This window comes from Xiphophorus couchianus, chromosome 17, assembly GCF_001444195.1.
Source record: "Xiphophorus couchianus chromosome 17, X_couchianus-1.0, whole genome shotgun sequence".
Classification (NCBI taxonomy): Eukaryota; Metazoa; Chordata; class Actinopteri; order Cyprinodontiformes; family Poeciliidae; genus Xiphophorus; species Xiphophorus couchianus.
This window is the reverse complement of record NC_040244.1, coordinates 12,653,676-12,677,561: the sequence shown is the minus strand read 5'-3', so window position 1 is coordinate 12,677,561 and position 23,886 is coordinate 12,653,676. Positions and strand designations below refer to the sequence as shown.

The 23,886-nt window shown below is 41.5% G+C and overlaps 2 protein-coding genes across 5 annotated transcripts in view; both read left to right on the top strand.

Moving 5' to 3' along the window:
• Positions 1 to 32: 32 nt before the first annotated feature.
• LOC114160802 (fibulin-1) lies at positions 33 to 18,337 on the top strand. Of its 4 annotated transcripts, XM_028043607.1 has the most exons (22): positions 38 to 383; positions 463 to 568; positions 1,449 to 1,611; positions 1,729 to 1,876; positions 2,439 to 2,498; positions 3,146 to 3,235; positions 3,854 to 3,985; positions 4,087 to 4,224; positions 4,304 to 4,447; positions 4,532 to 4,654; positions 4,763 to 4,888; positions 5,449 to 5,583; positions 6,473 to 6,610; positions 6,692 to 6,835; positions 7,482 to 7,604; positions 7,744 to 7,869; positions 7,949 to 8,068; positions 8,214 to 8,336; positions 8,598 to 8,721; positions 15,980 to 16,122; positions 16,207 to 16,347; positions 16,422 to 18,337. In XM_028043607.1, the coding sequence occupies exons 1-22, from the start codon at positions 329 to 331 to the stop codon at positions 16,559 to 16,561; spliced, it is 2,742 nt and encodes a 913-aa protein (XP_027899408.1). In that variant the 5' UTR covers positions 38 to 328; the 3' UTR covers positions 16,562 to 18,337. The 4 variants fall into 4 exon arrangements, with proteins under 4 accessions (XP_027899409.1, XP_027899405.1, XP_027899406.1 ...); XM_028043604.1 differs by having other exon boundaries at positions 36 to 383; positions 4,304 to 4,654; XM_028043605.1 differs by having other exon boundaries at positions 37 to 383; positions 1,476 to 1,611; positions 4,304 to 4,654.
• Positions 18,338 to 19,922: 1,585 nt separating this feature from the next.
• atxn10 (ataxin 10) overlaps positions 19,923 to 23,886 on the top strand; it is a 13,675-nt gene continuing 9,711 nt past the window's right edge. The window contains exons 1-6 of the mRNA XM_028044152.1: positions 19,923 to 20,085; positions 20,874 to 21,068; positions 22,235 to 22,320; positions 22,476 to 22,572; positions 22,704 to 22,868; positions 23,745 to 23,825. Of these exons, the coding sequence (XP_027899953.1) occupies positions 19,955 to 20,085; positions 20,874 to 21,068; positions 22,235 to 22,320; positions 22,476 to 22,572; positions 22,704 to 22,868; positions 23,745 to 23,825 (755 nt within the window). The 5' untranslated portion in view covers positions 19,923 to 19,954. The remainder of the gene's footprint in view (positions 20,086 to 20,873; positions 21,069 to 22,234; positions 22,321 to 22,475; positions 22,573 to 22,703; positions 22,869 to 23,744; positions 23,826 to 23,886) is intronic.

The window sequence follows — 23,886 nt, the reverse complement described above, 5'->3', positions numbered from 1 at the left end:
TTTTTTTTTGGACAAAGTTACTAGTTTGTCAATTAAAATCCCGTCAAAACAGTCGAAAGTGTGGCAACACGCAAAGAAGAAAAGGTGTTATGAATACTTTTGGAAGGCGCTGTGTTGCTGCTGCTGCTGGCTTCACGGTATCTTGCTGATGACGTCTTCGACACACTTATTATCGGCCGTGTTTTAATCGTGGCAGCTCCTCGGAGCCCTCCCACGGGCCCGCTCCGTGACGCCTCTCCAGCGGGTTGTCAGAGCTCTTCCCCCCCCTCCTCCTCCTCCTCACTTCAGGCTCATCTCTCGCCTCCTTCAGGGGGTCAAACTGGGCCTGATGGCGCACGAGCTCGTCCTTTTACTTTCCCTCTACGCGGTTTTGACGGGGATTGGTAAGGAACCAAATTGAAGTCGGCAACTTTAAATTTTCGCACCGCATTAAAAACCTGTATCGTCATTCCTGCTTTATAGAGAGCAAGTTTACTTCTGTGCATGAGTGCTGTGAGGCTGGAAGGGTGGCAGCCCTGAGAAAGCAAGACTGCGCGGCGCTTCCACGTTTCAGCTCCCACATTTGCAGGTAAGAAACAGCTGGACACTAATTGTGCCGTAAAGGCCTAGCTGGAAAAAAGCAAAGCATACCTTCAGGAATGCAATATTGAATCTCCTAGTGGAGGTTCTAAGAGGCCTCTAGAGAGCAGGTAACCAAAGGGCCCTGTTCTGTTGTGCGTGTGCTATTAATACAACAAAGCAAAACGAAGAGGACTTCTGCATAATTCATACGATAATTAAATATTAGCTGTGAGATGTGTGTGTGGTTTATTCTTTAGCTTTCATGGCTGAATTGGATTTGAACAAACCTGAATTTCATGCGTTATAATCCCAGGTGAGGTCTGGACACGCTGGGCATAAAAGATGTTAAACTAAAAACGGCCAAAGTGCAGTCCAGGCTCATTCACGAACAGAAATGACCCCCTAATTTAATCGGAATCAAAAGTTACAACTTGGATACCAGTTTTGAAATCATCAGTCATCAGTGGGATATTATAACTATCTCCAACAACAAGACAAGATGGTTAAAGAAAATGTACAGGTGGTTTAGGTTGTGTTCAGTTTGGAAGTTGTATTTGTCAAATTCCTTGATGGAAATACACCAAGATGGTGTGTTGTGTTGCTACTAGTTAGCGTTAATGATTAGCTCCCGTCTGATTTTATTCCCAGATCCAGTTTCCAAGCTAATTTGAACACAGTTGACTTGTTTTCTAACTTCCCCTAGCAGTGAGCTGTACTACTGTTGTAAGACTCATAACTTTTGGCTGTGATGTTATTATTTTGTCCTCCTTTATACCATCTTTGTTAGTCAAAAAGATAAAGCCTTTTAGCTCCTCACTTCCTGCACAGAAGGAAATAACTAACATAGTGTTTTACTTTACGTTGTGCTTTATTTTTTTAAACTGCAGTCTCATATTTAACACTACATTTCTCAGCATTGCCAAGGAGCACTGCTGTCGGGCTTTAGCGAGGAAGCGAGCCTGCGACACTGGCGTTAAGGTGGCCCGTGGTCACGGGGTCTGCGAGCGGCCCCTCTTCACAAGCTCCAACTGGGAAGCGCAAATTTCACAGGTGTGCTCTCCTCCACGCCTCCAGACACGAGCAGTATGCACACAGCATGTTGGCAAACACACACTTTGTTCTCTTTAACACACGTTTTGTTTTCTTCAACTTCCTTCCCTTGTTTAGTCATGCTGCGACTGCTGCACACTGGGTTTGAAAACAGACAGCACGGGCTTCAGTTGCGACTTTCGGGGCCTGCAGCTGGACAAGCAGTGCTCTAACGCGGCTAAAGCCTGCTGTGAGAAACCCAAGGACACCACTCCGTCTGCTAAAGGTGAAAGGTCAAAGCAATCCTGTGCTCCCGGCGCTGATTGTCGGTATTGTCTTACATCACCGTCTGGCTGTGCAACAGAAGGATTTCGACATCAGCAAACATTGGGTGTTCAAACACAATCCACTGTCACGCTGCAAAAACCAAATACGTTTTGGTGTAGTTTCTAGTGCAAATGTGTTAATATACTTGAAATAAGACAAAACTAAGTTACAAATAACTTTTTAGCAAGACATAGGAGCGTGTTTTTAAGTAAAAAATATTCCTTAGTGTTGATGAAAACATGCTAGCTATAAGTGAAATAATCTGCCAGTGAAACCAGATTTTTCTCGTTGAATTAGTTAAAATGTTCTTATATGTTGCTGAGAAGTGACTTGTATTTACATTTATGTCTTATTTCAAGTGCAAAAAGACAAAAAAAGTACTTGTTTTTGCAGTTCATTCCTTCTTTTTTGTCATCGAAGGTAACACTCATTCATCGTGAGAGTGTGCTCTTTATCCTCTGACATTCAATATGACTTTTTTTTTTTCCCCCCCCTTCATTTTACCCATGTTTTTGTCTCAGGACAAGAAGAGCTTAAAGTGTCGATCTCCAGGCCTCCAGACGAACCAAATACCTGCAGAGGTTTGGCACCTTCGCTTTAATTGATTTCCTTTTTTTTGCTATCGTTTTGGTTGCAGTTGTAGGAAGTCGTAGTCTCTTTATGGTTCTATTCTATTTCTTAGATTTTAAAGTCACATGTATAGGAATAAAATAAGACATTCAGTCCTTGCTAGGTCTTTAAATTAGACACAATCTTAGAAAAAAAACAAACAACAAAATCAAAGTCCTTTTTTGTTTCAATTTGAAGCAATCAAAGAAACTGATAACGTCAGTTTCTTTGATTGTTGTTGGGGGGGAAGTCGATCGAATTGTCTCACTAGCGCTTGCTCTTGCTTTTTTATTCACAGCTCTTTTAAAGTCAAACTGTTGTCCTTTAGATACTACTACAATTGCTTTTTAAAAATTATTTTAAAACATAATTTTTGATAAGGAGATCAGAAATCAGAAAGTCTGCCCCAAGTACTAGCAATATGTAATTCCAAAAGCCAGTTACTAGATAATAAACATTTTAGGACACTGTAAGGAATAAATAAATAGTTGGTTGTGGTCTGAACTGAGAAACGGTGTCTTTAAATGACACACAAAGTGGTGTGTGTGTGTGTGTGTGTGTGTGTGTGTGTGTGTGTGTGTGTGTGACGTGCCTCCTGACACATCTCTGCCGTTTTCAGAGCTCAACTGCTCTCAGCTGTGTGTCGGTAACGGAAGATGCGTCTGTAACGACGGCTTCCGGCTGCAAAGGGACGGAGTGACGTGTGAGGGTAAGTCACCTGAAACGCACAAAGTCAACTGACTGCAGCCATGTGGTGGAGAAAGTTTGACCCTGCTGGTTGTGCTTCCAAGAGCCATAAAACACAAAATCTTTCCAAGTATTTTTGGTCTAGTTTCTTGTGCAAATACCTTAGTACGCTAGAAATGAGACAAAACTACCTCACAATAACTTTGGAGCAATATACAGGTACTTTTTTATGTCAGTAATTGATTAATATTAATGGGAAAAGTACTGGATATAAGTGAAATAATCTGCCAGGGGAACAAGAGATTTTTCGTTAAAGTATTTTGTCCACTGACAAGTTATTTTACCCATAGCAAGTACTTTTTCATCAATGTTATGGGCTTAAAACAAACTCCTAGTTCTTCTTGAAAAGGCACTTATAAGTTATTTCAAGTTTATAAAGATATTTGTAGAAGAGAGTAGACCAAAAACTACTTCAGATTTTGTGTGGTTTGTTTTGGGGGGAGGAGGGAGAGGTTGCAATGCAAACGAAAGTTTTTTTTTTTTTTTTTTACGCCGTTTCTATTTTGGTTTTGTTTGTTTTGCTCTTCCTTGAGCCTTTTGCTAAAGTTCTGAGAAGATTCCTGACGTTTCGTCTCCTCAGATATTAACGAGTGTCTCGCGGGCAGCCACAGCTGCAGCGCCGAGCAGGTTTGCATCAACACGGACGGCTCGTTTCTCTGTCGGCTCAGCTGCCACCCGGGATTCACAATCGCAGACAACATCATTTGCAAAGGTAAGCAGCCTCGCAAGAGACATGTAAATGAAGTCTTCATGGAAGAATGAAAAAATAACATTTCCATATACTTTATCTTTTTAAAAAATATATTTTTTTAGACATAGATGAGTGCGCTGTGGGGAGCCATAACTGTGGAGCGGACTACGCTTGCATCAACACACCCGGCTCGTTCTACTGCGACCTGAAGGTGGCGTGCAGAGACGGTTTCACTCTGGACGCTTCCGGAAATTGCATCGGTACGTTTGCTTTCGCTCTCAGTTAAAAGCAGCTCGTGGATTAAAGATGATTTCTCCCAAACAATTCCTCTCCCACCAGACATCAACGAGTGTCTGCTCCTTTCCAACCCGTGCCGACCCGGCCAGACTTGCGTCAACGCCGTTGGCTCTTACGTCTGCCTCGGGAATACGGTCGTCTGTCGGCAGGGTTACCATCCAGCGGCGGACGGGACGCGCTGCGAAGGTCTGAGTTTAAGTCGTCTGAAATCTGCCTTCTCTTTCAATTTCCGCCCGTTCACATCCCCCCTCCCCCTCTCCCTTGCCCCAGATGCGGACGAGTGTCTCGTCGCCGACGTGTGCGGCAGCCACGCCTGCGTGAACCTGGACGGGTCGTACCGCTGCGAGTGCAGAGCGGGCTACCGCTTGAGCAACGTCACCGGAGTCTGCGAAGGTTTTCGCTCAGTTTTCGCTCGTTTCTCTGGGGGATTTATTTGGGGGAGGGGGGCGTCGGAGAATAAATGTGAGAGGTTAATTTGTTGCGCCGTTTTGTGCTCTTCAGATATCAATGAGTGCAAGTATTACTCCCGGCGACTCTGCGGGCACATATGTGAGAACACGGAGGGGTCTTATCAGTGCAGGTGCATATCCGGCTTCAGCTTGGCTCCGGACGGAAGGACCTGCGAAGGTAAGCTCACTGTGACGCAACTCATTTCATATTTCAAATGGCCGACGCACCTCTTTCCTTTTTGGGATTCTAAATTATATTATTGCGACAGTTGTTACTACAACAACATTCACATAAAGAGTTCATTTAACAGAGAAGCAGGCCCTCAGGATTACATGTCCTCTACTTTAGGCACGAGGTACTTTTTTGCAGATTTCGTTGCCTAAAAAGCTCAATCTTAGTCTCATCAGACTAGAACACATATTTCCAGTTGAAGTACCAGTAGGCGGCAGAAAAGCCTTTTCAGCAAATGGTTGGCATGTACAGTTAGCATGTGTCTTAAAAAAAAGTGATATATCTTTTTTTTTAAGTTTCTTTTTTATGTGAATTTATTTGTTTTGACTTTGTAGAAGGAATAAATCTTTATGAAAGTAACATTTTCAGCCAGAGAGTGTGTGACTCTGACTGAAATAAATATTTCCAATTCATTTTATTTTTGACTCTCCCACCGTGTCCAGTATCTTGTGGCTGAGCTGCGTCTACATCGCTCGGTTACTGCAGTGTTCTTTTCTCTCCTTCAGATATCAACGAGTGTCTGACTGGCCGTCACAACTGCGCCAGAGGTCAGGTTTGCCTCAACACCGAGGGCTCGTTTCACTGCCAGCGCGAAATCGCCTGCAACACCGGCTACAAACTCACAGGCAGCTCTTGCCAAGGTGAACCCCCCCCCCCCCAAAAGATTACTATCTTAGGATGTCAAAAGTGTTCTTTTCACACTTGTTCTTTTCAACCATGTGTTTCAATGTGGTTTAGTGGGATTTTATGTGACTAAAGAGATGCAAAGTAGTGCATGATTGCAACGTGGAAGGAAAACAATTTGAGTAATTTTCACAAATGAAAGTCAGAAAGGCGCAGCACTGAGTCAAAACATTGTGGAATCACCTTCAGCTGCAGTTGAGCTGCAAAGTCTGTTTTTTTGTCGCCATCAGATTTGTACGTGGCCTTTATGATGCTGCTTGCTATATTTGATTGCACTGGATTTCATTCATTCCACCGGATTTTCCAGACTGTAAATTGCTCCAGGGTAAAGGTCGCATTTGTCAAAAACGTCTGTCACGAAGAGTAAAAAAGTAGCTCCTGAATATGGGATTGGACAAGCTACGGAAAAAAGTGTGACTTATATTCCAGAAAATACCGTATTTATTTAGTCTCATTGTGAAGAGAGTTAAATATAAATGCCTTTTTCTCCATTATTAATCATTTATTAATCATTTTAATCCACTCTGCTTTGTATTCATCTATCAAACAAAATCCCTTTGTAACTAGACAAAATTTGGGAAAGTTCAAGACAGAAATAGTGTTTTGGTTTTTTTTTTTACCTGCATGCTGCCAAATGACATCAATGTGAAAAGATATTCAAATATATTTGATTTTAGAAAGTAGTCATTGGATACAGAGACCCCTATTTATTAATATTTTAGCAGCTTGTTAATGAATTGTGGGGTTAGGGTTACATCCTGCTCTCACATAACCCCCAAAAAGAAATAAGAGTTAGACAGCCCTGCTGAGGAGAAAGCCCTTCTAACAGATATTTCCCTCTGTCAGACATCGATGAGTGCGCTTTGGGGAGACATGACTGCGGGGCAAATTCCGCTTGCGTCAACACGGCCGGCTCGTTCTACTGCGAGCAGAAGCGGGTGTGCGGAGACGGTTTCGCTCTGGACGCCGCCGGCGGCTGTGCCGGTACGTTGATCTTTCACACTCCAAGCGAAAGCAGCTCCGAGGTTAAGGGTTAGCTCTCTTAATAATTTTCTCTTTTGCTAGATATTGATGAGTGCTCGGCCCAAACCGGTCCATGCCAGCCCAGCCAGACGTGCGTCAACACGGTGGGCTCCCACAGCTGCCTCACTAATGCGATCGCTTGCCCACGAGGGTTTCATCTGAGCGTGAACGGCACACGGTGTGAAGGTAGTTTTAGAAATGCATGGCTGCCCATTCAGGTCTTTATTTTGCTTATGAATGTTTGTTTATTTTAAAAATAATCTGAGGGTTGAACTTGTGTTTATAGTGAAAAATGACTTCTAAAGATTTTGATTTATCACTGAGTCAATAAATTTCAATTAATGATGTTGGATAAAAGACAGATTGTTTTGAGATTTTACTATTTTCTCCACAGTGTGTTCCACAAGAGTATCAATAAATATCAGAAGTAGTGTGATTAAGTGCGATCACTGTGTGCAGTTTGGTGATATAAATCACAATTCTTTTTTTATAAGTATCTGAAGATTATTATTATTAATAATCAAAAATGGGAATCTTTTTCAAGAACAGTATTTTTGTTTGTGGTGTCATGGCAACCATACAGTTACCTAAAAATGACTTTATTTTTATTTTTTTTACCATCATTTGTTGTCGTAGTAGTACCACAACACACTGTCCAGCCCGAGCTTATCCAGCAGTTTCATGTGATACAAACAACTGATTCTTATCCGTTCTCAGTCGTTGCTTAAGATGTTATTTAAGATATTCATTCTGTGTTGTAGTTTTTATTGGTGAAGAACTCTGACTTTCAAAAAACTGTTTTATTTTTTTTTACTTATTTATTTCAATACAGACGTGAATGAGTGTATGGTTGGCAGTAAGTGTGCCAAGCATGTGTGCGTCAACCTGGAAGGACTGTACCGCTGCGAGTGCAGAAGTGGCTACATGTTCAACGGCGTCACCAAACTGTGCGACGGTACAGAACCAGGAACTTGATTCATTTTTGCTAGAGGACTAACAGCTTCTTCATGTGACAGAATTATGAATTTGTTTGTCGTTAAAGTCAAATAATACTTTTAAAGCTCGTTTTCTCGCCCCGCCCCCCTGCTGTTCAGATATCAATGAGTGCACCCATTATCCCGGTCGACTCTGCGCCCACAAGTGTGAGAACACAGAGGGGTCGTACCGATGTAGCTGTGCCACCGGCTTCAAGCTGGCTTATGGTGGCAGAGACTGCGAAGGTAAACATATTTTTGAAACAAACTTTGGTCTTTTTTTTTCCTTTGGTCTTTTACCAAACTGCCGCCTGCTTGACGACAGACATCAACGAGTGTGAGGACAAACCCTGCAGCCAGGAGTGCACCAATGTCTACGGCTCGTACCAGTGCTACTGTCACCGCGGTTACCAGCTGAACGACGTCGACGGGACAACGTGTGAAGGTGTCGTTGCTGCAAAGCAGAACAACCGAAGATAGCTGTGTTCATCTCTAGAAGACAGAAGAAGATGTTTAATTTTGGGAAGAGTCCCAGGTGTCCTAACATTGATTTTTTTTCTTTTTTCTTTTTGTTGTCTCCATCTTCTCAGATATTGATGAATGCACGCTGCCAAACGTATGTTCTTACCAATGTGTCAACACGCCTGGTGGTTTTAACTGCACCTGCCCCACCAGTGGTTACACACTCTCGTACGACGGACGTACTTGTCAGGGTAAGGGGGGAAAAACATCTTAAAGCATCTTCAATGAGCATTTTAAAGGTATTATTAGACTAGAACTACTAGAAATGCTACAGTGGGTTAATGGAGAATATCAGGAGTAAGCGAGGAGCCTCGTGGTTCACTCTAAGCAGCTTTGAGCATCGCTGAAATGAATTGCTGTAATGGCCGGTAACATGAACTAACCATTATCTGCTGCATGGGGTTCCAAGAGTTTTCCTATGATTAAGCGTCTTTGATGTTTGTCTTTCTTAGACATTGATGAATGTGCTGCAGGAACTCATTCTTGTTCTGCCAAGGAGGCCTGCTTTAACGTCCAGGGAGGATTTCGCTGTCTGTTCTTCGAGTGTCCTCCTAACTTCAGGCGAGCAGGAAAGGGGTAAGAATTCAGAAGGTTGCTAAAGTCAGAAGATATTTGCCTGAGATCATCACACAACAAACAGAAAGTTTGAACTTATGTTATGTTCATTTTTCAAAGCTTCTGTCTCTGAGTGATATCGCTTTAGATTTTCACAGCATTGCCAGCTTAGGACGACTGGCAGGTGTTTGAGTCATTGCTTTTAGCCTGGTAGCTATCAATCACTAATATTAGAGCATCGACCTCAACACACTCGCTACAGTGATTCCTCGCCTAGATGAAAGTGACACAACCTTCACATTCTAAACTTCTGCTTTTCTAACTTCCTGCTCCATCCGGCTGTGCTGTCGTACTATCGCTAGCTGAACTAGAACAACAGGTGGAAATCCAGCTTTGCCTACCGTTTAATTTCTGTTCTCTAAAGCAGCTTAAGATTTTTTTAAAGCATTTCAAATGTGTAAAATTTGAAGTTCTTTGTCTTAAATATATATTTTTGCTACATCCCTCAGCTACCACAAGGGGGCAGAGCGACTGCAGCTCTCCACTTCCCAACCTTTGACGTTTTGGCTCTTATTTGTTTGGTTTTGATCTAGTGATAACCACTTACTTCACATTTCCAGCTGTTTTTGTTGTCAAGATTAGCCCTGCCTTAATTTTGTACTTTTAATCTGGTCATAGTTGTGAGTTTGAGCGATCAGAATTAGTTCTGTGTTAGAAAACTATCAAATCCATATTCTGTACTGAACACTTTTGATTCACAAACACCTGGATATTGAAGATTTTTTTTAATCACCGTCTTTTTATTGAGTTTTTTCCTTTAACACATACAATTTGTGAATACGAAGAAGTGTATCTAGTTAAAGTGTATCTAACACATACATAAAATAATACACACAGAGAAAATAATCCCTCCAAAGTAATCCCATTTAGCCCACCCAGGTCACTGCCCAGTAGGTCCACCCACTACATTCCTATCCCTGACAGGAATGGAACACATCTTAATAAAATTAATTAACTTAATTAATCTGGAGCATTATTGTATGTTTTGAAATGAGTCAAGAAAGGCTCCCCATGTTTTTTCAAATTTACCAGTTGCGTGTTGAAGAGAACATCTAATCCGTTCCAGTTTCAAACACGACATGAGGTCACAAAGCCACTGCTTGTGAGTTGGAGGAGCAGCACCCTTCCACCTGGTCAGAACTGTTCGCCTCGCTATCAGTGAGCAAAATGCCAGGGCCCGTCGTTTAGAGGCTGGTAAAGGCAACCCCTCACCACTGAGCCCAAAGAGAGCCAAGAAGGGGCCAGGTGTTACCACCACCCCGGCCAACCCGGACATCGTACGAAAAACATCTGTCCAGAACTGACCAAGAGCGGGGCAGGACCAGTACATATGAACTAGTGTGGCTACGCTAGTTTTACATTTGTCGCAGTATGGGGTGACTTCTGGATAGAAACGAGACAGTTTGCTTTTGGAGAGATGGGCTCTATGTACTATTTTGAACTGAATGAGACAATGGCGCGCACACAGAGATGTTGTATTCACCAGTTTAAGTATAGAGTCCCATGTCTCATCCAGTATAGTCATATTCAGATCTTCTTCCCATGCAGTTTTAAGTTCAGGTGAGGAGGACCCTTTTGTACTCAACATTTTATTATAAAGCCATGAAACCAGCCCTTTACGAGTTGGGTTCAACAATAGAATGGTTTCCAGCAGTGTATGCTCTGGTGGAGAAGCTGAGCCTGATAAGTGAGACTGAATAAAGTTTCTGGTTTGCAAATATCTAAAAAAATGGGACTTAGGTAAACCATATTTAGTGCTGAGTTCCTCGAAGGATGCCAAATTCTTCTCTATAAAAAGGTCCTTAAAATAAGTAAGCCCCCTCCGGTGCCACTCTAGGAACACCCCATCCTGAACAGATGGTTTGAAAAAATGGTTAAGTGCAATTGGACTCAGGAGGGAGAAGTCATGAAGTTTAAAGTATTTCCTAAATTGGCCCCATATTTTCAGCGAGTGTTTCACTACAGGGTTTGAAATGGCGTTAAATGAAGCGAGTGAAAGTGGGGAACAGAGCAAGGCAGGGATGGATATATTGTTACCACTGCGTAACTCCATAGCCACCCAGTCAGGACAGTCACCCCGGTTGTAGTAGAAATACCAAAACACTGAGCATCTAAGGTTGGCGGCCCAATAATAAAACCGGAAATTGGGGGAGGCAAATCCCCCCAGTTGTTTAGGTTTTTGGAGTTGTACTTTATTAAGCCTTGGGCGTTTACCCTGCCAAATAAAAGACGAGAGAGTTGAGTCTAGCTCATTAAAAAAAGTATTGGGAATAAAAATGGGTAATGCCTGAAAGAGGTATAAAAATTTGGGTAGTATATTCATTTTAATTGAGTTGATACGTCCCACAAGGGACATGGAAAAGGGTGTCCACTTTGTGAGGGATCCCTTCACTTGGTTCAACAGTTGAATCAGATTCTCTTTGAACAGGTTTTTATGTTTTTTTGTCACTGTGATACCAAGGTATGTGAATTTTTGTCTTTCAATTCTGAACGGTAGATTGGCTAAATCTGACATATTGGCTTTATTACCTATTGGGAGAAGCTCACTTTTGGTGAGGTTCAGCTTATACCCAGAAATCGGACCAAATTGGCTAAATATATCGAGAGCAAAAGGCAATGAGGTTGATGGTTTGGAAACAAAAAGTAAAAGGTCATCTGCATAAAGCGACACTTTATGTTCCATATCATTCCTCCAGATGCCGGAAATCTCTTTACTGGTTTTAAGTGCAATGGCGAGGGGCTCTATGGCCAGATCAAACAGCAGGGGACTAAGAGGACAGCCCTGACGGGTGCCTCTTTGTAATTTAAAAGGTTTTGAGGTCTGAAAATTGGTACGAACCGTGGCAGATGGTTGCTGGTATAATAGTTTAATCCATGAAATGAAGTTTCCTCCAAAGCCAAATCTGCTAAGGACCGCAAAAAGATAATCAAACTCAACCCGGTCAAAGGCTTTTTCAGCGTCCAGAGAGACAACACACTCATCTGAATCTGAGGCGCTGGAATAGATGATATTAAGCAGCCTTCTAACATTGAAATATGAGTGCCGACCTTTAATGAAGCCTGTTTGGTCTTTTGAAATAACCGATGGTAAAACAGTTTCAAGTCTACGGGCAAGAATTTTGGCTAAGATTTTGACATCTGTATTTAGGAGAGAGATAGGTCTGTATGAGGTGCATTCCACTGGATCTTTGCCCTTTTTTGAAATAAGTGTGATGCAAGCTTCATAAAATGACTGAGGAAGGGACCCTTGTTTAAAACAGTCAGTAAGGGTGGAGCTGAGCTCCACAGAGAGTAAGTCTGAGAATTGTTTGAAAAATTCAGAGGGGAGACCATCCGGTCCCGGGCATTTGCCAGACTGCATTGAGGCTACTGCTAGGGAGACTTCTGCCTGGGAGATGGGTTCATCTAACTTGTTCTTAAGTTCTGGTGAAATAACAGGAATGTGAAGTTTAGCCAGGAAATCAACAGTCCTGTTGGAATTGGTCTGTGATTGTGAGCTGTAGAGCTCCTCGTAGAAGTCCCTGAATACATCATTAATTTGTTTGTAATCCGTGACTATACTGCCATCTTGTTTTCGAATTCTAGAGATATTTTGCCTTGCCCTAGAGCCCTTGAGCATGGTCGCTAATAGTTTATCAGGTTTATCGCCATGCACATAAAATTTGGATTTGCTGTGTAAAAGCAGGCGTTCAGCTGAGTGTGTTGTCAAGAGGTCAAGCCTTGTTTTAAGTTCAACACGCCTTTTAAACAGTTCAGGACACTGATTCAGAGCATATTTTATATCAACCTCTTTGATTTGTTGAATCAGGTTGTTCTGTTCATAGGTGGACTGTTTTTTAATTTTGGCTGAGTAGGCAATAATCTGGTCTCTAATGTAGGCCTTAAAAGCATCCCATACCACAAGGCTGGAGGTCTCATGGGAGGAGTTAGTGGCAAAAAAGAAACGTATCTCATCCTGAATAAACTTCACAAAGTTTTCATCAGACAATAGGGTTGAATTGAAACGCCATGGTCCAGTTCTTAAAGGGAAGTGAGGAAGGGACATGGACAAAGTGAGTGGGGCGTGGTCTGAGATAACTATGCTATGATAGTCACAGGAACGGATCTGCTGCAACCATTTAGAATCTACAATAAAATAATCAATTCTTGAGTAAGTTTTGTGTACATGTGAAAAGTATGAGTACTCCCTCTTGTCAGGATTTAAAGTACGCCACACATCACACAGCCCGTACTCAGATAGAAAGGTTTGGATGACTGATGCAGATTTGCTTATGGCATTACTTTTAAGGGATGAGCGGTCCAAAGTTGGGTCCAGCCAACAGTTAAAATCCCCCCCCAGGACCAGTGAGTATTTATTGAGGTCAGGTAGGAAAGAGAATAGTTGTTTAAAAAAATTCTCATCATCTGTATTAGGAGCATAAACATTGACCAAGGCGACCAGAGTGCCGTGCAGTTTCCCACTTACAATAATAAACCTGCCGTGTTTGTCAGCCACCACATTATCAGCCTCAAACGGAGTATTCTGGCTGATCAGTATTGAAACCCCTCGTGCCTTAACCTGAAAATGGGAGTGAAAACATTGTCCCTTCCAACAAGCCAGGAGACGACCCCCGTCCAAGCTCCTGATGTGAGTCTCCTGCAGAAACGCCACATCTGTATTAAAACGTTTAATATGGGAAAAAACCTTCCTTCTCTTCACTGGGTGGTTTAAGCCTTTGACATTCCAACTTAAAAAATTTAAATGCTGACTCATACGATTTCAGAGTGTGCGTGTTATCCTACTTTGATAAGTACGATAGCAGTGTGGTAGGCAGAGATTGAAACAAAAGAGGTGAAGAAAAGTTACAGTACCCTGCGGGACCCCTGGCCGTGACCTTAGCCTTCCCCCAAACCCCCCCCCCAAACATAAACAGCTGCCAAACAAAAAAACAACAATGTGGCAGCAAGCTCTTCAAAATGAACATTCTCAGAGATCCAATCTTCCAGTAACCAACAACCTCGGAATAAAAAAACCCAGAACTATCTATAGCAAACTAACCACTGCCCCTAGTGGGTATGAAGTAGATATAGACCCCCCACATTGATATTGATTTTGAGATATAGTTTACTGGCTGTCATAAACACCATAGGTAGGAAAGTAGTATTACAATAAAAATTGAGGCAACCACAAGAAATAGAATGACAGAGCTACCCTTCCATTCATTAAGTCCAATACCAACCAAAAGGATGGCCAGAAAAAGTCTATTGGAAATAGGGAAATATGACATAAGTCTATATTTACAGTACCTACTGCGCCCTGAGGAAAAGCAGCCCGTCTGTGTTTCTGAAAAAAGCCCTCGGCAAAACGTTGCTCCTTCATTGGTCCTCCTGTGGTTTTGGAAGCCTCTTCTTGATGAACTGTTGAGCCTCTTCCACAGAACCTAGAAATTTTCTGGCACCGCTGGGTTGCGTAATGCGAAGACGGGCTGGGAAGAGAAGAGCCGGCTTCAAGCCCCGCTTGTAGAGCTCCGCCATGGTGTCCTTATACTCTGCGCGCTGGGCCAGGACGTCTGGGCTGTAGTCCTCCACAATACGAAGAGACGCACCTTTGTAGTCGAGCTTCCCTCTCTTCCTGGCTTCTCGAATGATTAGATCTTTGGTCAGGTATCGATGCAGGCGAAGGATCACCGGGCGGGGAGGACGTCCTGCGGGCCGTTTGGCTGCCAGAGAACGGTGCGCTCTATCGAGCTCTGGTGGAGATGGGAGCACCTCTTTTCCAAATAGCTCACAGAGAAGGTTGGAGAAAAACTGAGTAGGGCGCCCACTTTCAGTGTCTTCGGGCAGACCGAGGATGCGAATATTCTGCCGCCTGCTGCGGCTCTCCAGGTCAATCACTTTATCTTTTAGCTTAGCGTTGTCTTCACGGAGAGCAGCACATGAGTCTTCGAGGCTGGCCACTCGCTGGCCCAGATCCTCTGTTGCGAGCTCCAAGGAGGAGATACGCTCTGCCTGTTCCTCCAGGGCCTGCCGCACCTGGTCCAGCTTGGAGCTCAGCATGTTGACAGAAGACCTGAACTCAGATTTCAGATCCTCACCATGCTGCTGAAAAAGTGCGGTGATAGCATCTAGCGTTAAGCTAGCGTCCTCCTTCTTACTTCCTTTCGCGCTCTTACAGGCCATCTCTAGTGCGTAAATAATTAAAAATACTTGCCAAGATGTTTTTTGTATTGATAGGTGGCGTAGAATTAGTTTTCTGTGGGGTGAATTTAGTTAAAAGTCTGGATTTTTCCGGAACAGTCCGTTGCTACGTCTACCCTGCCCGCATGGCAAACCGGAAGTCCCGATATTGAAGATTTTGACAAAGAGCCGGATTCGGAGCACTACATGTCCGATGTCAGTTTTTCGGCTTTATATTATTTCTCTCTACTTCCAGTCAGATCGTTAGCCTCTTTTCTGTTTATGTTTTATGTTCATGGAGTCAAAAAAATTGATGAAGAATAATGTCTCTTTGGTCTCCTTTTCACCAGTTCTCCTGTACTTTCTCTGCTGTGGTCACTTCTAAAACCCAAATTTCCAAAAAAAAAGCGATCCAAGCTGCCTTACCAAAACATCAAAGAGGAACGCGGTCTTAGCGGACAGCAAGAAAAATAAACGTGGCATTTATTTTGGGGCACCTGGGGCTCGGCCAATTCACTGAGGCTCAATTATTGGTGGGACGGTGTTGTAGTTAGCATGATTAATGGGCTTTTCAGTGTTGGCGCTGGGTGGCTATCAGTTAATTCGCTGAAAACGATAGCAAGTGGCCACTTGCCTGCGTTGGTCAGCAGGATAAATGTAAGCAGATATACCATCTTGTCGTGGTTGTTTTTGTGGGCTGGGTCGTGCAATTCGGATGCGTTAACAATATAGAGTGAAATGTGAATCTAAATGCTCAACAAATGGATCATCCAGCAATTATTTTCAAATGTCAGCTTCCTAATTTTTACTCACATATTTATGATTAGATTCTCCACCTTATGGTTTTCAGTTTCATTTTGGTGGCAGAGATTCATCGTTGTCACTTTGGCCTCATGTGTGGCAAACGACTTGCAGGAATGTTTGGATTTGGGATCAGGGTTCTGCAGGATTCACTACTAAATTTCATTTTTGTATTCCTTCTTTATTGTCACGAACCCGCTGCCCTCCTCTGCTTCTTCACCTTTCCTCGTCTCTCTTCCTGACGACTGCCCGGCGCTCTCAGATCCGGAGGTAACGCGTCCGCCGTGGTGCGTTGCGTCAAGGCGTGCCAGGAACGCGACGGCGACTGCGCTCGCGACCCCGTCCGCATCATCACCTCCACGGCTCTGTCTCTGCCGACCTCGCAACGCTTAAAGGAGCCAGAGGGTGAGACCGGCGAAAGAAAACGTTTTAGTCTTCGGCCAATCGGACGACCCCACTTTTTTTTTTTTTACCTGTTTGTTCCAACAGAGATCGTGTTGCTGCGGACGTCTGCGGCAGCGAAACAAGATCTTCTCCCGGACGAGCCGGATGTGTTGTTTGACATTTTAGCAGACGACGAGCTGCTCTCTTTCGACGTGATAAAGCGTGCGCAAAACGACATGCTTGTCGGTAAGGAGACACGGGATTTCACTTTATAAAGTCACATTTACACTGTTGTCCTAAATAATTTTTTTGTCCCTCAGGGGTGATCCGCCAGATCAAGCCCATATTGGGCCCAAAGGAGCTCATTCTGGAGGTGTCCATGAAGTATGTCCAGTCAGGAGTCGTTTCTCAACAAAACATCGTCCTCATTCACGTCTTCATCTCCGAGTTCTGGTTCTGAGAAGGGAATGTAAAGGTTTTATAGATAATTCTACTGGTTAAAAATGAGAAGAAAAAAAAAACATGACATAATTAATGTAAATATACATCGACAAGGAAAACAGTGGCAAATTTCAGTTTGTGTGGAGGTTGTTTGCATAGTGCTTTGAATTCAGTTACAGGTGTTGATAGTAACCAGCGCAGGTTACTAACATGCAAGGAGAGATTTTTGTGCTCCACAGTCTTCAGCCTCTGTGAGGTCGTATGTATGCACAACATGGTTCACGTTTCAGGCAAATTGCATTTTTTATTTTTTATTTTTGCAAAGATGACACTATGCCTGACGGGAAATTGCAGATTTACAGATAAAAGGTTTTGTCAGTCTAATTGATCAGACGCAAATAGCTATAAATCTCCAAGATATGCTACTAATGTTACTTGGAAAAAATATACCAGAATATTTTATATTATTTCCAGGCGAATTGGAGTATTTCTGTGATTCTTCGTGAGCAACATGAAGGATGTTGAGGTTAAATATGAAATTTGGAATCAATGAAAGTGATCATTTTGCCCCGTCTCCTCAGACATAGATTGATACTTGAAATTCTTTTTGCTAGCTGTAGTCACACTGCGTACCTTTCTAGAGACACTTGCTCTTACAATGCTGTGCTTTCATTTTTTCACCACATGGTAACACAATGCTGCACTCATGCCGATACGGGCATTAACACAAATATATCAAATGTTAATTTCTTACCAGATGCTTAGCTAAAGCTTTTGTCTTTTAGCCATATGTTAATACAATGCTAAGTTTTGTATGTTAGCAATATGCTAATACCTTGCTAAGCTTTCATATGGTAGCAAAACCCTAATAAAAAGCTTAGCTGTCATTTGTTTACCAAGTGCTAATGCAATAAGGTTTAATCTGTTAGCCAAATGCTAATACAGTCCTAACCTTTCACTCGTTAACCAGATTCTAATACAATGCTTAGCTTTCATTTGTTCAACAAACTCTAATATAGCACAAAGCTTACATCTGTTAGCCAAATGCTAACAGATGTAAGCTTTCATTTATTAGCCAGATGTGTTGAAATATTTCAAAGCAGAATTTGCAGGAAAAAAAATTATTTAGAAGGTGCCCAGTCAGTTCTTCTACGCATCATAAAAGTGTTTCAGTTTAGAGTTTGTTGCCTTCACTCTTTGTGAAAATGTTTTCATTGTTTTGTTTTGTTTTTGTTTTGGCGTTACTTTCCTGCCAAAAAAAATCTGTAAGCAAATAAAGCACACAAACTGTCCTCAAACATTGCACACACATAAAACATACTTTGCAAACTGTTATCCCCTACAAAGCAGTGTACTCTACTGGGTTATAGAGTACACTGCTTTTCAGTTGTCTGAATATCACCCTCCTGTGGTGTCAAGGTTCTGTCTAAGGTATGACATGACTGTTGGCAGAAATTTGGCGCAGAGCGTTTCGTATGCAAGTAGAGCTTGTTTTGTACTCGAGGACAGTTTGTGAGATAAGTTTTATATGTGGGCAACATGCTTTATTTGTTTGCAATGTTTTTTTTGGCAGAACAATTTGTGAAACATATATTATTTGTGTGCAGCATGCTTTATTTGTTTGCAAAATTTTGGCTGGAAATTAACTCCATATTTTGTGGACTTGCTTCTTCTGATGCCAGACTTCTGCATTTAAGTGCTTGTATTTAACTGACGCAATAGTGTTTTTTTCACAAAAAAAAAAACATATATATAAAAAATTAATAAAACCATCTGTGAATAATAAAAACCTTCAGTAGTGTGTTGTTTCCTTAAATACTGTCTTCTGCAACAGACTAAACCATCCATCAACTAGTTGGCATGACTGAGGTTTCCTACAGTTCTAAAATCCAATAGAATGTGCTGCTTTCCTGTAATCCAACTGCTCAGATTCCTCCCATCATACTGCTCCACTTCCAGTTTGTGGGGGTATTTCCAGTTATTCCACTCCAGTGAATAAATAATGGGATTTCTATAACTGGAAAATTTGCTTCTTCAAATACTTCTTCTTTAAGCTGACAAATTGCTTGAGGGTGGAAGCTTTTTACCATCCGTAATCAACTCTACTTAACACGAACCTTCCTCAAGCCACAGCTGTGCTGTTTTTGGCCGCGTGGAGAAACGGAGGGAACGACATAGATTTGTGATCTAGAGTGTACCACAATTTTTGGAAGTCACAAGTGATTTTCATGTGATTTTGTTGCTCCGGTTGTAATGTTTGCTCCAACGCTGGTTGGGGAAATTGTACATTCACTGACGAAAATAAGAACTTGCTCCACATGCAGACTTGACGGTGCACATTTGAATGTGTCACGTTGGAAGTGCTTGTAGGGTTGCTATTTGTTGAGCTTCACCTCCTTCAATTCCAAATGCCATCATTTGAGTCTTTTAGTGGCTAATTGAGAGATGCTGTTTCTGTACAAGTGACATGAAAAAGTTATTTCCCCCGTTGTGAATTTCTTGTGTTTTTGTCTCACGGGTTTCAGATCATTTAAGACATTTGAATTCAAAAACCAGACAAAGATAATTTAAGTAAATGTAAATTGAAGCTCTCAAATACTGATTTCAGTTGTTACTGGGAAAAGGCAATGCTTAAACCTAATAGCACGTGGCAATAATTTGCCCCCAAAGGGGTCTATATAACAGTGAGTTCAACTTTTACACCAATGTGCAGGTATTTTGTTATGTTCTTCTTTGCAACATTGGTTTTCACCTGACTACAAATTCAGCTACGTTGAAAGAGAATGACCTGCTCCATGACATTCCACGTCATCCCTTTAGGTTCAAACTGTAAAACAGTTCAAAGCCTTCATCTTGTGGTTTTGGCTATTCAAAATGTTTGCGGTTTTGAGTTATCCAGAGAAACTGGATGCAAGAAATACAGAGCCTATAAAAATTATTCACTCCCTTGGATGCTTCGTCTTTTTTATTGATTTTTCAAATCCACGATTAGGGTTTTTTTTTTAAATAATAAAAATATAAATACAAAAAACCTTTGTGTTAAAGTGAAAACTGACTTCTACAAAAATAATGACATAAAAATACATAATACTAAAAATAATTTGAAGTAAGACAAATAGTTGTTTAAAATATTTTCTGCCTCATTAATTTATTATATTATATGTACGTGTAAATAAATATAGGTACTTTTTATTACGGCAGAATTTTAGTTAACTGCCTTTTTAAAAGCTTTAGTCTATGTTGCGCTTAATAATGCGGTACTTCTGTCGCTAATAACAGTTCGTAGGCGGCGAGTCAACGCATCCAAACACGAGCACATGCTTCGACTCCGCCTACGCGATCAATTGAGCCAATAAGAAGTCAGAGTTTGGTCTGCATGTCCCGCCCACGTTCGTGACGCAGCTAGGGAAACATGGCAGAGTCCATCGATGACAAGCAGAAAATATCAGCGGCTCTCGCTGACGTTTTGAATGCGAAACAGAGCCCTGAACACTTGCAGGTGTTGAAAACGTTTACAAGTGCGTTGAAAGATGCGGAGTACAGGTACCGTTTGATCCCATACGCTCTCTTTGTTTTAGTGAAAACGTGAAGACGTGAAGCTCGGCAGCTAGGCTAACGCTAGCTTGAAGTGTGTTCAGTTTAATGTGATGGCCAGAAAACATGTTTGGTTGTTTTTATTAATGTGTGCCTTCCTGTTATTGATACGCTGCTCGCAAATTGAAGGTTTGAGAGCAAGTTCAGCTGCTTCCCCTCAGCATAAATTACAGTAAGCTTGAAATATTACTGTCTCACGAGGCAACAATGATAAAAAAAAAAAAATGCTTTTATGCCCTGTTGTTCTAGTAAACTGTAATTTTAGTACAATTTAACGGAGAATTGTTTTTTATGCTTCTCCTCTAAACCGCAGTTATTTTCTACTGTCTGAAATCTGTTAGAAGCTGCTGTGCTACTTTCCAAGGAGGAAACAGTTTGATGTCAAATGGACTGGAAGGATGCCAAGTTGAGCCTATTCTAAATTCACCACCTTCATGATGGTTTGAAACCTCAAGCTGTCTATCTTGACCAGTAAAAATCCATGGGAAGAGAGATTTTTTCATTGGACGAGAGAACTATTGAGCTGCTCTTCAAGTTAGATTGAGGATTTCAACACTAAATAGGTCAACACCACTTCTAGCATTCAAATCGATTGAAATGGGCTGCTTTACGAAGATGATCATGGCATAGAAATATTTTCTATGAGGTTGTAAATAAAAGGATGTCCTTCTTGGTTTTGAAATCTCGTCAAACCTCGTAAAATGAATTTGTTTTCTCGCTAATTTTCCTCTTCGCAGGGATGCCGTGGCGGAGGACGTTTTCTCTGATCTCCTCAAGGTCCTCATCAGGCTGCTTGAAGGCCTGCAGAGTGCGAGCGAAAGCGGCGATGACGACGCGCGGCCCTCTGCCCTGCAGCTCCAGCTCACGGCCGAGTGCTTCAGGTCCCAGAGGAACTCCTGCGTTCAAAGCCCACGCAACCAGGAACTGCTCAGGTGATTACGCTGAGAGTGCAGCGGCAGGAAGATGAGAGTTTAAATGGAACTGCCAATCCGCCTCTGCTTTCTGCTGCGTCTCTTTAAAGCTGGTAAACTCCTGTCACACAGTGAGATACTGTAAAGTATTCATACCCAATGAATCTCTTCACATTTTGTTCCATAAACTGTAAGTGTTGAGATTTTGAGAGTAAACTACAAAATCTTCCAAATCTAAAGCCAGTTAAAAGTCTTGAGACATTCTGATGAGGTTAGATGGTGGGGAAACAAATCTGCTGAATATGTGTTAGTATTGCTATAGCAACATGCTTTCTACCACCTTTTGGAGGAAGAACAAAATCACACTCGCACTAAAACACTGTGACTGCAAAGAGCAACACAGACTCGAGCCTAAAATCTAAAAGAAAGAAAGTCTTTTTCTATGGAATATAAACATTTTTCTCAACTTTATTGTGTAATTTGGAAGATAATGACGTATAGAGTTGCCGGTTTAAATCCCCATACGGCATTTTAACCCAATCCCTGCACGTGGATCTGCATGGTGGGGCGAAATCAAAGCCACAACACTCCAGATTATAGGGTACCCTAACCCTAAATTGCTTCACTTTACTGTAATCCAAATGTTATGAGTTTATTAAATCGGTCATTATTCAAAATGTATTGGAATAAAAAAAAGTGTAAAACTTTTGATATAAAAAATTTGATTATTTAATTAGAGCTCTTAATCCGGCTATAGTTTTTAATCCCATCTCACCTCTTATCTGCTTGTCCAGTACTCCCTTGTGTTTAGCTTTCAATCCACTCCGACCAGATTTACTATACGTGCTAAACGGAAGCATTTCCTCACCATAATGTATCCATCATCGTGTTTCAGAATCTCAAATGGGATTTTTTTGTAGCCTTCTTTCAAGAATGCCTTTGACTTTCTAATTTTGTGCTACTTTGTGTTTCTCTGTTTTTTTTCTAAAATCCATTTGAACACATTGAAGTTTGCGGTTGTAGCAAACAGAATGTGAAGAAGAAGTTCAGTGGTTGCGTTGAAGGTTCAAGTATTGGTTGGTTAAACAATTTGGGATTCCATTAAACTTTTTTGAGGTACTTTTATGAAAGTTTTACTAATACTTTGCACTTACTGGGTACAAAATCTCTGTTTTTTTATTCTCTAGGGAGCTTGGATTCATTGGTATATCCCTTAAACTCCTAAGTTACCTTCAGACCCTAAATTTGGAGACCAAAGATGCCTTATATGAACGTAAGTCTGAATCCGTTGAATTGGCAGCATAATGCAGTGTTTAAATTATAAAAAAAAGGAAAAAAAGATGACTACTACGACATCGATCTGTGTTTTATTTGTTTTTCTGTCTTCCCATCTAATCATCTACTCATTTGTTTCCGTCTGCGGCTCAGCTCTTCGCTGTGGGATCCAGTTTCTTGGAAACCTCGCTGTCGGAAACCAGATGAGCAAGGATGAAGTCTGGCGGCTCAGCTTCCCTGACATCCTCCTGTGAGAACGGTTTTATTTTTATACCAAGAGAATGGACGCCTTTTTACTGTTTTTTTAAATTTATTTATTTACTTTTTTAGCTCTTGTAGACCGTACGCAGTTTTATTTAAACCAGATTTGTGTGTGAACAGGGAGCTGCTCTGTATTGATGATGAGAAGGTGGTGAACTACACCTCTATGGTTCTCCACACGTGTCTGGATGAGGCCAAAGTGGAGGATCTGTCAAAGCCGCAGAATATCAAGCTGGCTCTCAAAGTGATGGAGCTGTGCAGGACCCAGCCTGACCTGGACTGGACGTAAGTGTGGCTTCCAGACGTTTGAACTCATTATAATTTTTTTTTTTTTTTGGGGGAGTGGGGCGCAGAGGAGTGGAATGAACAAAATACTTAGAGAATGTTTATTGAAGCTGCCAGAGCCTGAAACTACTGAGGAATTGCTGCAGGGTTTTTTGACAGTATTCTTTAAAAAAAAAATTCAGATTCGGTTTGAATAATATTTACTAGAAATCAAAGGGAGTGGGCACAGAAAAGATTCTCCATCAATCTTAAAACCGCTCAAGAGTCAGAATAGCTGTGGTTACTAAGGTCTGGATTGGTTTATTGGATCAACAGAGAGAAAGCAACCATAGATCAAAACTAGTTTTAGTCCTCTGTCGTAAGAAACTGCAAACAATTATTTGTTTAGTTATTATTTATTTATTAAGTTTGCTTAATGCCTGACTTTAAGTTCGAATTTATGGTAAACCCTGGTAAAGATGTTGACTTGAAATCTGATGTTTTAGAGATTTCTCTTTTAGTTTTATTTTGTTTGTTTCTTTTAACCTCCCTCACTATCCTGCCTTCTTAATCTGATTACAAAATAAACATGGGTCTGTCTGTGAGACCTCCAGTTGTCTAACATTTGTAAATAATAGTTTTGGTAAGTACATTTCCTGTCCACATCCAGTTTCTTTTATGGAACGTTCTTTTCTTAACTACTTCCAACAGTCTGCAAATAAAGTCTACTTTTTCCTTTGCATAGTTGTAATGGAAGGTATTTGTTCCTCAACACCTACAGTGTTGTCAACAAAAATCTCAAATGAAATAACTACTGATGTTCTATGAAGAAACACTCTTTTTGATGTTTTACTGACTGATCTTTAGAGTACATTTTTGCTTTTTATTCAAATCCAGTGTCCTGATGGCAACTCAACATTTTCTCAAATCTTCAGCTCTGGTGGAAAGCATGTATTCTGGGATGTCCCATCATGACAGGTACAGATCAAATTCTGACCTAAAATTGTACTAATTTGGATTCAAATGTTGGTAAATATTT